Below are 13,136 nucleotides of genomic sequence, written 5' to 3' on the forward strand. Positions count from 1 at the left end.
CCCCTTCAAAACATAAATGAAAACTTTAATAACGGTTTGTCTTTGACTTGAGTGGTTGTGTTAAAACCACCAATCAAAACAGTTTCATTACATTGAAGATCTAAACATTTAGAGAAAGGTTTCTCCAATGCTGGGTAAAAGTCATTCTGATTGGCTGGTATGTAGCATGCCTCCTCCAGTGCTCGGTAAAAGTCATTCTGATTGGCTGGTATGTAGCATGCCTCCTCCAGGGTATGTCTTGTCTCAGAGAAGCATATAATCAATTTCAGAAATGGTACTTTCCAGCCATGTGTCAGAGAAGCATATAATCAATTTCAGAAATGGTACTGTCCAGCCATGTCTCAGAGAAGCATATAATCAATTTCAGAAATGGTACTTTCCAGCCATGTGTCAGAGAAACATATAATCAATTTGAGAGATGGTACTGTCCAACCATGTCTCAGAGAAACATATAATCAATTTGGGAGATGGTACTGTCCAGCCATGTCTCAGAGAAGCATATAATCAATTTGAGAGATGGTACTGTCCAGCCATGTCTCAGAGAAACATATAATCAATTTGAGAGATGGTACTGACCAGCCATGTCTCAGAGAAACACAGAATCAATTTGGTGAAGAAGCCCAGTGTGGAGTTCCTGGGTTGCCGTGGTTACACGGGGTCTGCGGTTCTGAGGCTGGATGGACGTACTGACAAATTCTCAAAAATTATGTTGGAGGTGGCTTATGGTAGAGAAATTAATATTACATTCTCTGGCAACAGTTCTGGTGGACATTTCTGCAGTTGGCCTGCCAATTTCACGCTCCCTCAAAACTTGAGACATCTGTGGCATTGTGTTGTGTGACAAAACTGCGCATATTTGAGTGGCCTTTTACTGTCCCCAGCACAAGGTGCACCTGTGTAATGATCATGCTGTTTAATACGCTTCTTGATATGCCACACCTGTCAGGTGGATGGATTATCTTGGCAAAGGAGAAATGCTCACTGACAGGGATGTAAACAAATGTGTGCAGCAAATTTGAGAGGAATAAGCTTTTTGTGGGATTTCTATAATCTTTTATTTCAGCTCATGAAACATGGGACCAACACTTTACATGTTGCGTTTGTACTTTTGTTCTGTGTATATTCCTGCACACATATGACAGACAGTTGATGGTCAGAGTACGTCTTTGGAGCCTCTGAGCCAGAGGAGCGCGTATTAATCCTGCTGTAGGACTCATTGCAGCCAGCACTAGCAGGTCAAATTAATGGCTAAAATGAACGAGTCACTCAGAAAAAACTAATCATGACTCTCGAGTCAGTAAAGAGTCATTTAAAAATACATATTTGTAAAATCCATAGAGATCGATAGAGGACTCATCTTTGAGGCTGTGCTGTTATAGCGTCTGTGACAGCATGGGCAGCTGCATTGAGATAGATAGAGGACTCATCTTTGTATCTGTGCCATTATAGCGTCTGTGACAGAATGGGCAGCTGCATAGAGGGGCGGCAGGTAGCCTAGTAGTTAGAGCGTTGGGCCAGTAACCGAGAGGTTGCTGGATTGAATCCCCGAGCTGACAAGGTTAAAAATATGTTGTTCTGCACTTGAACAAGGCAGTTAACCCACTGTTCCCCGGTAGGCCTTCATTGTAAATAAGAATTTGTTCTTAAGTGACTTGCCTAGTTAAATAAAGGCAAAAAAAGAGATAAATAGAGAACTCCTCTTTGTTTCTGTGACAGCATGGGCATCTGCATGGAGATAGATAGAGGACTCATCTTTGTGTCTGTGCTGTTATAGCGTCTGTGACAGCATGGGCATCTGCATGGAGATAGATAGAGGACTTGTCTTTGAGGCTGTGCTGTTATAGCGTCTGTGACAGCATGGGCAGTTCCATTGAGATAGATAGAGAACTCATTTTTATCTGTGCTTGTGAGAGCACAGAGCATGTCAACCCAGCTACATAGAGATAGAGAACATGCACAGTGCCATTGAGGCAATCTCCATTTTGAAGTAGTCAATTTCTTCTTCACGATTGGCTGATCCTTTCTGATCCTTTCTGATGACTGGGTTGGACATGACTCCAACAGGGTCACCAGGATGGATCAGCCAATGAAGTTGGATGTTCCCACCCAAATCAAAATCAAATCAAATCAAATTTTATTTGTCACATACACATGGTTAGCAGATGTTAATGCGAGTGTAGCGAAATGCTTGTGCTTCTAGTTCCGACAATGCAGTAATAACCAACGAGTAATCTAACCTAACAATTCCACAACAACTACCTTATACACACAAATGTAAAGGGATAAAGAATATGTACATAAAGATATATGAATGAGTGATGGTACAGAACGGCATAGGCAAGATGCAGTAGATGGTATCGAGTACAGTATATACATATAAGATGAGTAATGTAGGGTATGTAAACATAAAAGTGGCATTGTTTAAAGTGGCTAGTGATACATGTATTACATAAAGATGGCAAGATGCAGTAGATGGTATAGAGTACAGTATACACATGTGGGATGAGTAATGTAGGGTATGTAAACATTATATTAGGTGGCATTGTTTAAAGTGGCTAGTGATACATTTTTTACATAAATTGTCCATTATTAAAGTGGCTGGAGTTGAGTCAGTATGTTGGCAGCAGCCACTCAATGTTAGTGGTGTCTGTTTAACAGTCTGATGGCCTTGAGATAGAAGCTGTTTTTCAGTCTCTCGGTCCCTGCTTTGATGCACCTGTACTGACCAGTTGACTACATTAACATTTGAAGTCTTCAATGTCGCTGCCCATACTAACACAGCCTTTTGGCCACTAGAGGACTCTATCCTTCTCTATGGTAAAACCATAAATCCACCTTCGGTAGTCTCTGTCATATAGAGTACCACAGTACGGGTCATAATACCCACAAAACTTAGCGTTCGAAACAGAAAAGTGGTTCCAATTATTTTTGCGCCATTCATTTTTCTCATCGAGGATTTTAGAAACTCTTAAAATAAGGGCTGGTGTTTTGTGTAGGATTACCCTGGTGTGACGTTTTGATAACTGTGTAATTTTTTTATAATCAATATATTAGCCTGTATTTACCCCCCCCCCCCACCAAAAATGAAACGCTAATTAGCTGCTAATGTGCCTATCATAAAGAACTACAAAATGCCATGATGATGCACCATCAAGAGCATCCTGACTGGTTACATCACCGCCGGGTATGGTAACCGCGCGACATCTGAACGCAAGGCGCTACAGAGGATAGTGAATACGGCCCATTACATCACTGGGGCCAAGCTTCCTGCCATCCAGGACCTCTAAACCAGGCGGTGTCAGAGGAAGACCCTAAAAATTGTCAAAGCCTCCAGCCACCCAAGTCATAGACTGTTCTCTCTGCTACTCGCTGTTAAATGATCTATGAATAGTCACTTTACCCCCACCTAAATGTACATATTACCTCAATGACCTCGACTAACCTGCACCCCCGCACCCCGCACATTGACTCGCTACCGGTACTCCTTGTATAGAGCCTCGTTATTGTGTTACTTTTGATTCATTTAGTTTATTTAGCAAATATTTTCTTACTACGTGTTGTGGGTTAAGGGCTTTTAAGTAAGCATTTCATGGTAAGGTCTACCTACACCTGTTGTATTCGGCGCATTTGATTTGATTTTCCTCTGGACAAGACTGCCGAATCGAGGTAAAGGTCAAAATGTCTGGATGAACTATCTAATGTTAGCTAAATGTAGGAATGAATAAATTGGCTAAATCTCTTTAAATTGACAATTCTGTGAACTGTGTTGTGCACGTTTGAAATTGGCACAATACCTGTTAGCAAAGGTGTCAGCTAGAGATGACATGCAGGAGCTTGCAGGGATTTGTAGTCTTGCAAGATGTCTACGTTGATGCTAATTAGCCTATTCGAATCTGAGAGTAAATAGAGAGGAATATATTGATAAAAGTCACCTTGTCCGAGAGAGATTTACACGGTTATCAAAACGTCACGCCAGGGTAAGCCTACACGAAACACAGCCCTTATTTTAACTCTATCTAAAATCCCCTTTGGCAAAAATGAATGGTGGAAAAACGATTGGAACCATTTCCCTGTTTGACTGCTAGGTTTTATGGGTATTATGACACCTGGAGCTCTATAAGGCAGAAACACTTTGGTTTTACCAATAAAGAAAACACTTTTATAGACGTCCACTGTCTCCAAGAGTTGCTGAATTTCCTATTTACTCTCACAGGTGAGATGAAATTATATAATGTATCGACTTTGCTCACGATGCGAGCCGCTCAAATGTAACACATGAAATAACAGCCGATACAAACTTATTAACTTTTCCTGGTCCCAACAGCACAAATAGAATGTAGGTATCCGGTGTATTATATTGGTAAATGTTTTTTATAGGAGCACCAGTGCTACCCAATCAAAACTCCATGGCACACAGCAAAATATTTATTAATATATATATTTTTTTAAAGTAAGAGATAAGAAAAACATGTAATTAAAGAGCAGCAGTAAATAACAATAGTGGGGCTATATACAGGGGGGTACCGGTACAGAGTCAATGTGCGGGGGCACCGGTGTCGAGGTAATTGAGATAATTATGTACATGCAGGTAGGGTTGTTAAAGTGGCTATGCATAGATAATAACAGAGAGTAGTAGCAGCGTGGGGGGGTGAAAATAGTCTGGGTAGACATTTGATTAGTTGTGCAGGAGTCTTATGGCTTGTGGGTAGAAGCTGTTTAGAAGCCTCTTGGACCTAGACTTGGCGCTCCGGTACCGCTTGCCGTGCGGTAGCAGAGAGAACAGTCTATGACTAGGCTGGCTGGAGTCTTGGACGATTTTTAGGGCCTTCCTCTGACACTACCTGGTATAGAGGTCCTGAATGGCAGGAAGCTTGGCCCCGGTAATGTACTAGGCCATACGCACTACCCTCTGTAGTGCCTTGCGGTCGGAGGCCGAGCAGTTGCCATACCAGGCGGTGATGCAACCCGTCAGGATGCTCTCGATGGTGCAGCTGTAAAATCTTTTGAGGATCTGAAGACCCATGCCAAATCTTTTCAGTCTCCTGAGGGGGAATAGGTTTTGTCCTCCCCCCTTCATGACTGCTACATGACTACTACTGATGCTACTGATGCTACTGATACTACTGATGCTACTGATACTACTACTGATGCTAATGATACTACTACTGATGATACTGATACTACTGATACTATTGATACTCCTACTCATGCTACTGTTACTATTGATGCTACTAATTCTACTCATGCTACTACTGATACTATTGATACTACTTAGGCTACTGATACTTCTGATACTACTACTGATGCTACTGATGCTATACTACTACTGATACTGAAACCACTGATACTACCACTGATGCTATTGATACTACTAGTAATGCTACTGATACTACTACTGATGCTACTACTGATATTACTGATACTACTACTGATACTACTGATGCTATACTACTACTTATGCTACTGTTACTATTGATGCTACTAATTCTACTCATGCTACTACTGATATTATTGATACTACTAGTAATGCTACTGATACTACTACTGATGCTACTGATGCTATACTACTACTGATCCTGAAACTACTGATGCTACTGATGCTACTACTGATATTACTGATATTACTAGTGATGCTACTGCTATTACTGATACTACTGATGCTATACTACTACTGATCCTGAAACTACTGATTCTTCTGATACTACTACTGATACAAGTACTGATGCTATTGATACTACTGTTACTACTGATGCTATTGATACTACTACTGATGCTACTACTGGTGCTACCTACTAATGCTACTGAAACTACTGCTACTACAATTGATGGTACTGATACTACTAGTGGTACGAGTGGTACTACTGATACTAGTGATACTACTGATGTTAATGATACTACTGATATTACTACTGGTACTAGTGGTACTACTGATACTAGTGATACGACTGATACTTCTACTGATACTAGTGGTACTACTGATACTAGTTGTACTACTGATATTAGTGATACTACTGATACTACTGATACTTCTACTGATACTACTGATACTTCTACTGATACTACTGATTCTACTGATACTACTGATACTACCAGTGATACTACTGATACTACTGATTCTACTGATACTACTGATATGTCTACTGATACTACTGATTCGACTGATACTTCTAGTGGTACTACTGATACTACTGATACTTCTACTGATACTACTACTGATGATACTGATACTACTGATACTTCTACTGATACTACTGATAATACTGATACTACTACTGATGATACTGATACATCTACTGATGATACTGATAATACTGATACTACTACTGATGATACTGATACATCTACTGATGATACTGATACTACTACTGATGATACTGGTACTACTGATACTACTATTGATACTACTGATGCTACAACTGAAACTATTGACACTACTACTGATGTTACTGATACTACTGATACTATCAATCAATGAAATGTATTTATATATCCCTTCTTACATCAGCTGATGTCACAAAGTGCTGTACAGAAACCCAGCCTAAAACCCCAAACAGCAAGCAATGCAGGTGTAGAAGCACGGTGGCTAGGAAAAACTTCCTAGAAAGGCCAGAACCTAGGAAGAAACCTAGAGAGGAACCAGGCTATGAGGGGTGGCCAGTCCTCTTCTGGCTGTGCAGGGTGGAGATTATAACAGAACATGGCCAAGATGTTCAAATGTTCATAGATGACCAGCATGATCAAATAATAATAATCACAGTGGTTGTCGAGGGTGCAAAAGGTCAGCACCTCAGGAGTAAATGTCAGTTGGCTTTTCATAGCCGATCATTAAGAGTATCTCTACCGCTCCTGCAGTCTCTAGAGAGTTGAAAACAGCAGGTCTGAGACAGGTAGCACAGGTCAGGGTTCCATAGCCGCAGGCAGAACAGTTGAAACTGGAGCAGCAGCATGACCAGGTGGACTGGGGACAGCAAGGAGTCATCAGGCAGGTAGTCCTGAGAGATGGTCCTAGGGCTCAGGTCCTCCGAGAGAGAGAAAGAAAGAGAGAAAGAGAGAAAGAAAGAAAAAAAGAGAGAAAAAGAGAGAATTAGAGAGAGCATACTTAAATTCACACAGGACACCGGATAAGACAGGAGAAATACTCCAGATATAACAGACTGACCCTAGCCCCCCGACACATAAACTACTGCAGCATAAATACTGGAGGCTGAGACACGAGGGATCGGGAGACACTGTGGCCCCGTCCGACGATACCCCCGGACATGGCCAAACAGGCAGGATATAACCCCACCCTCTTTGCCAAAGCACAGCCCCCACACCACTAGAGGGAAATCTTCAACCACCTACTTACCATCCTGAGACAAGGCTGAGTATAGCCAATAAAGATCTCCCCCACGGCACAACCCAAGGGGAGGCACCAACCCAGACAGGAAGATCACGTCAGTGTCTCAACCCACTCAAGGGATGCACCCCTCCTAGGGATACTACTACAACTGATACTACTGATACTACAACTGATACACTACTGATGCTACTGATACTACTGATACTACTACTGATACTACTACTGATGCTACTGATACTGCTACTGATACTACTGATACTACTACTGATACCACTACTGATGCTACTGATGCAACTGATGCTACTGATGCTACTGATGCTACTGATGCTACTGATACTACTGATACTACTGATACTACTACTGATACTACTACTGATACCACTACTGATGCTACTGATACTACTGATACTACTACTGATACTACTACTGATACTACTACTGATGCTACTGATGCAACTGATGCTACTGATGCTACTACTGATGCTACTGAAACTAATAATACTACTGATACTGATACTACTGATACTATTACTGATACTACTGATACTACTACTGATACTACTACTGATGCTACTACTGATACACTACTGATGCAACTGATGCTACTGATGCTACTGATGCTACTACTGATGCTACTGAAACTAATAATACTACTGATACTGATACTACTGATACACTACTGATGCAACTGATGCTACTACTGATGCTACTGAAACTAATAATACTACTGATACTACTGCTGATGTTACTGATACTACTGATACTCATACTACTACTAATACTGACACTACTGATGCTAGTGTTACTACTGATACTACTGATACTGATAGTGATAATACTGATACTAGAGATAATACTGATACTACTGATACTACTATTGATACTACTGATGCTACTGATACTAGTGTTACTACTGATAATAATACTACTGATACTACTACTGATACTACTGATATTGATACTACTGAAACTAGTGATACTTCTGATACTGATATTACTGATGTTATTGATATTAATGATACTACTGATACTACCACTGATGCTACCGATACTACTGATACTGATACTGATGATACTGATGCTACTGATACTACTGATACTACCACTGATGATACTGATGCTACTGATACTACTACTGATGATACTGATGCTACTACTGATGCAACTGAAAATACTGATGCTAATGATACTACTAATAATAATACTGTTACTACTACTGATACAATGACGGATGCTACTAATAGTACTACTGTTACTACTGCTACTGATACCACTATTGATACTACTGATGCTACTGATACTAGTGTTACTACTGATACTACTGATACTACTGATACTGATACTACTACTGATACTACTATTGATACTAGTGTTACTACTGATACTACTGATACTACTACTGATACTACTACTGATACTACTACTGATACTACTACTGATACTACTACTGATACTACTGATACTGATACTACTGATACATACACAGAGATCATAACAAACATTCAAAATGCCCAATGTCTGTCCCACGCTACCCTCATCTGGCCCAGGACGGTACTACACCCTACTGATAGACCGTCTGGTAGGGCAGGGTTTTCCAAACTTGTTCCTGGGCCACCCTCTGGGTCCTGGGCCCCTCTTGGTCCTGTACCCCACACCCCCTGGGTCCTGGGCCCCTCTTGGTTCTGTACCCCCCTGGGTGCAAGTTTATATGTTTGCCCTAGCACGACACAGCTGATTAAAAGAACCAACTCATCATCAACCTTTGATTATTTAAATCAGCTGTGTGGTGCTAGGGGAAAAACCTGAACGTGCACAGAGGAGGGGCCCAAGGACTGAGTTTGGGAAACCCTGTGGTAGGTAGACTACTTCAGTACCAGACCAGGACACAGAGACACACCTCCACTCCACAGATGGCAGATACACACTCTGACATAGAGACAGTCCACAACAGCTCTCCATCTCTTTCCTTGAGCTCTCCAGCTCTTTATCTTTCACCCCCTGTATTTCTCTTATTCCCCCTCTTCCCCTGTGTGTGTTTGCCACTCTGATCTCTCACCCCCACCTAATCTCTCTCTCTGTTCCTCTCTCTCTCTCTGTTCCTCTCTCTCTCTGTGTTCCTCTCTCTCTCTCTGTTCCTCTCTCCGTTTTTGTTCCTCTCTCTCTCTGTTCCTCTCACTCTTTTTGTTCCTCTCTCTCTCTCTGTTCCTCTCGGTTTTTTGCTCCTCTCTCTCTCTTGCTTCAATTATTATTATTATTGACTTTTTCAATGTTCATCTTCATCTCTCTCTTCTGACTTTCACCCTCTCTCTGTGTTTCCCTCCATTTCCCTCACTCTCTCTCTTTCCTTTCTCTCTCTTCTTGTCCTCTTCCTCTCTCCCTCTGTGTTTCTCTCCCTTTCCCTCTCTCCTTCTCTCTCTCCCTCTCTCTCTTCTTGTCCTCCTCCTCTCTCCCTCTCTCTGTGTTTCTCTTCATTTCTCTTTCTCACTCCCTCATGCTCTGCACACCTCCTTCTTTCTGGCTCTTATTTGCCTCACCACGTCTATCACTCTCTCTGTTTCTCTCTCTTATCTCTCCTGTCCTCTTCTCGGTATGGTGAGGCTGACTCTGGGAGCTCTGGCACTGTTTGTAGCTGTGTGTGGAGTGTCCAGTTTTGTGTTGCTGGGGGTGGCTATAGGGACAGACTACTGGTACCTCATAGATGTCGCTCAGAGGGAAAACAACTCCAACCTCTCTCTCAGCTCACACTCAGGACTATGGAGGACCTGCAACTGTAAGTCACTGCATGTTACTTTTCTTTCAGCAGGAAGTCAGATACTGGTCCTGTGTGGCTTAGTGTGACCATATGTATCTCAGCTGGTAGAGCATGGTACTACCAGGGTTATAACATGTATAGTCCTCTGTATCTCAGCTGGTAGAGCATGATACTACCAGGGTTATAACATGTATAGTGTAGTCCTCTGTATCTCAGCTGGTAGAGCATGATACTACCAGGGTTATAACATGTATAGTGTAGTCCTCTGTATCTCAGCTGGTAGAGCATGGTACTACCAGGGTTATAACATGTATAGTCCTCTGTATCTCAGCTAGTAGAGCATGGTACTACCAGGGCTATAACATGTATAGTGTAGTCCTCTGTATCTCAGCTGGTAGAGCAGGGTACTACCAGGGCTATAACATGTATAGTGTAGTCCTCTGTATCTCAGCTGGTAGAGCATGGTACTACCAGGGTTATAACATGTATAGTATAGTCCTCTGTATCTCAGCTGGTAGAGCATGGTACTACCAGGGTTATAACATGTATAGTGTAGTCCTCTGTAGCTCAGCTGGTAGAGCATGATACTACCAGGGTTATAACATGTATAGTGTAGTCCTCTGTAGCTCAGCTGGTAGAGCATGATACTACCAGGGTTATAACATGTATAGTGTAGTCCTCTGTATCTCAGCTGGTAGAGCATGGTACTACCAGGGTTATAACATGTATAGTATAGTCCTCTGTATCTCAGCTGGTAGAGCATGGTACTACCAGGGTTATAACATGTATAGTGTAGTCCTCTGTAGCTCAGCTGGTAGAGCATGATACTACCAGGGTTATAACATGTATAGTGTAGTCCTCTGTAGCTCAGCTGGTAGAGCATGGTACTACCAGGGTTATAACATGTATAGTATAGTCCTCTGTATCTCAGCTGGTAGAGCAGGGTACTACCAGGGTTATAACATGTATAGTGTAGTCCTCTGTATCTCAGCTGGTAGAGCATGATACTACCAGGGTTATAACATGTATAGTGTAGTCCTCTGTATCTCAGCTGGTAGAGCATGGTACTACCAGGGTTATAACATGTATAGTGTAGTCCTCTGTATCTCAGCTGGTAGAGCATGGTACTACCAGGGTTATAACATGTATAGTGTAGTCCTCTGTATCTCAGCTGGTAGAGCATGATACTACCAGGGTTATAACATGTATAGTGTAGTCCTCTGTATCTCAGCTGGTAGAGCATGATACTACCAGGGTTATAACATGTATAGTGTAGTCCTCTGTATCTCAGCTGGTAGAGCATGGTACTACCAGGGTTATAACATGTATAGTGTAGTCCTCTGTATCTCAGCTGGTAGAGCATGATACTACCAGGGTTATAACATGTATAGTGTAGTCCTCTGTAGCTCAGCTGGTAGAGCATGGTACTACCAGGGTTATAACATGTATAGTGTAGTCCTCTGTATCTCAGCTGGTAGAGCATGGTACTACCAGGGTTATAACATGTATAGTGTAGTCCTCTGTATCTCAGCTGGTAGAGCATGATACTACCAGGGTTATAACATGTATAGTGTAGTCCTCTGTATCTCAGCTGGTAGAGCATGATACTACCAGGGTTATAACATGTATAGTGTAGTCCTCTGTATCTCAGCTGGTAGAGCATGGTACTACCAGGGTTATAACATGTATAGTGTAGTCCTCTGTAGCTCAGCTGGTAGAGCATGGTACTACCAGGGTTATAACATGTATAGTGTAGTCCTCTGTATCTCAGCTGGTAGAGCATGATACTACCAGGGTTATAACATGTATAGTGTAGTCCTCTGTATCTCAGCTGGTAGAGCATGGTACTACCAGGGTTATAACATGTATAGTGTAGTCCTCTGTATCTCAGCTGGTAGAGCATGATACTACCAGGGTTATAACATGTATAGTCCTCTGTATCTCAGCTGGTAGAGCATGGTACTACCAGGGTTATAACATGTATAGTGTAGTCCTCTGTATCTCAGCTGGTAGAGCATGGTACTACCAGGGTTATAACATGTATAGTGTAGTCCTCTGTATCTCAGCTGGTAGAGCATGGTACTACCAGGGTTATAACATGTATAGTGTAGTCCTCTGTATCTCAGCTGGTAGAGCATGGTACTACCAGGGTTATAACATGTATAGTGTAGTCATCTGTATCTCAGCTGGTAGAGCATGGTACTACCAGGGTTATAACATGTATAGTGTAGTCCTCTGTATCTCAGCTGGTAGAGCATGGTACTACCAGGGTTATAACATGTATAGTGTAGTCCTCTGTATCTTAGCTGGTAGAGCATGATACTACCAGGGTTATAACATGTATAGTGTAGTCCTCTGTATCTTAGCTGGTAGAGCATGGTACTACCAGGGTTATAACATGTATAGTGTAGTCCTCTGTATCTCAGCTGGTAGAGCATGGTACTACCAGGGTTATAACATGTATAGTGTAGTCCTCTGTATCTCAGCTGGTAGAGCATGGTACTACCAGGGTTATAACATGTATAGTGTAGTCCTCTGTATCTCAGCTGGTAGAGCATGGTACTACCAGGGTTATAACATGTATAGTGTAGTCCTCTGTATCTCAGCTGGTAGAGCATGGTACTACCAGGGTTATAACATGTATAGTGTAGTCCTCTGTATCTCAGCTGGTAGAGCATGGTACTACCAGGGTTATAACATGTATAGTGTAGTCCTCTGTATCTTAGCTGGTAGAGCATGGTACTACCAGGGTTATAACATGTATAGTGTAGTCCTCTGTATCTCAGCTGGTAGAGCATGGTACTACCAGGGTTATAACATGTATAGTGTAGTCCTCTGTATCTCAGCTGGTAGAGCATGGTACTACCAGGGTTATAACATGTATAGTGTAGTCCTCTGTATCTCAGCTGGTAGAGCATGGTACTACCAGGGTTATAACATGTATAGTGTAGTCCTCTGTATCTCAGCTGGTAGAGCATGGTACTACCAGGGTTATAACATGTATAGTGTAGTCCTCTGTATCTCAGCTGGTAGAGCATGGTA

General features: G+C 42.0%; 1 protein-coding gene across 1 annotated transcript in view; it reads left to right on the forward strand.

Annotated features, from left to right (window-relative positions):
* Positions 1-565: 565 nt before the first annotated feature.
* LOC120044113 (transmembrane protein 114-like) overlaps positions 566-13,136 on the forward strand; it is a 52,475-nt gene continuing 39,904 nt past the window's right edge. The window contains exon 1 of the mRNA XM_038988703.1: positions 566-683. Within this exon, the coding sequence (XP_038844631.1) occupies positions 566-683 (118 nt within the window). The remainder of the gene's footprint in view (positions 684-13,136) is intronic.

Source organism: Salvelinus namaycush, chromosome 3 (assembly GCF_016432855.1).
Source record: "Salvelinus namaycush isolate Seneca chromosome 3, SaNama_1.0, whole genome shotgun sequence".
Classification (NCBI taxonomy): Eukaryota; Metazoa; Chordata; class Actinopteri; order Salmoniformes; family Salmonidae; genus Salvelinus; species Salvelinus namaycush.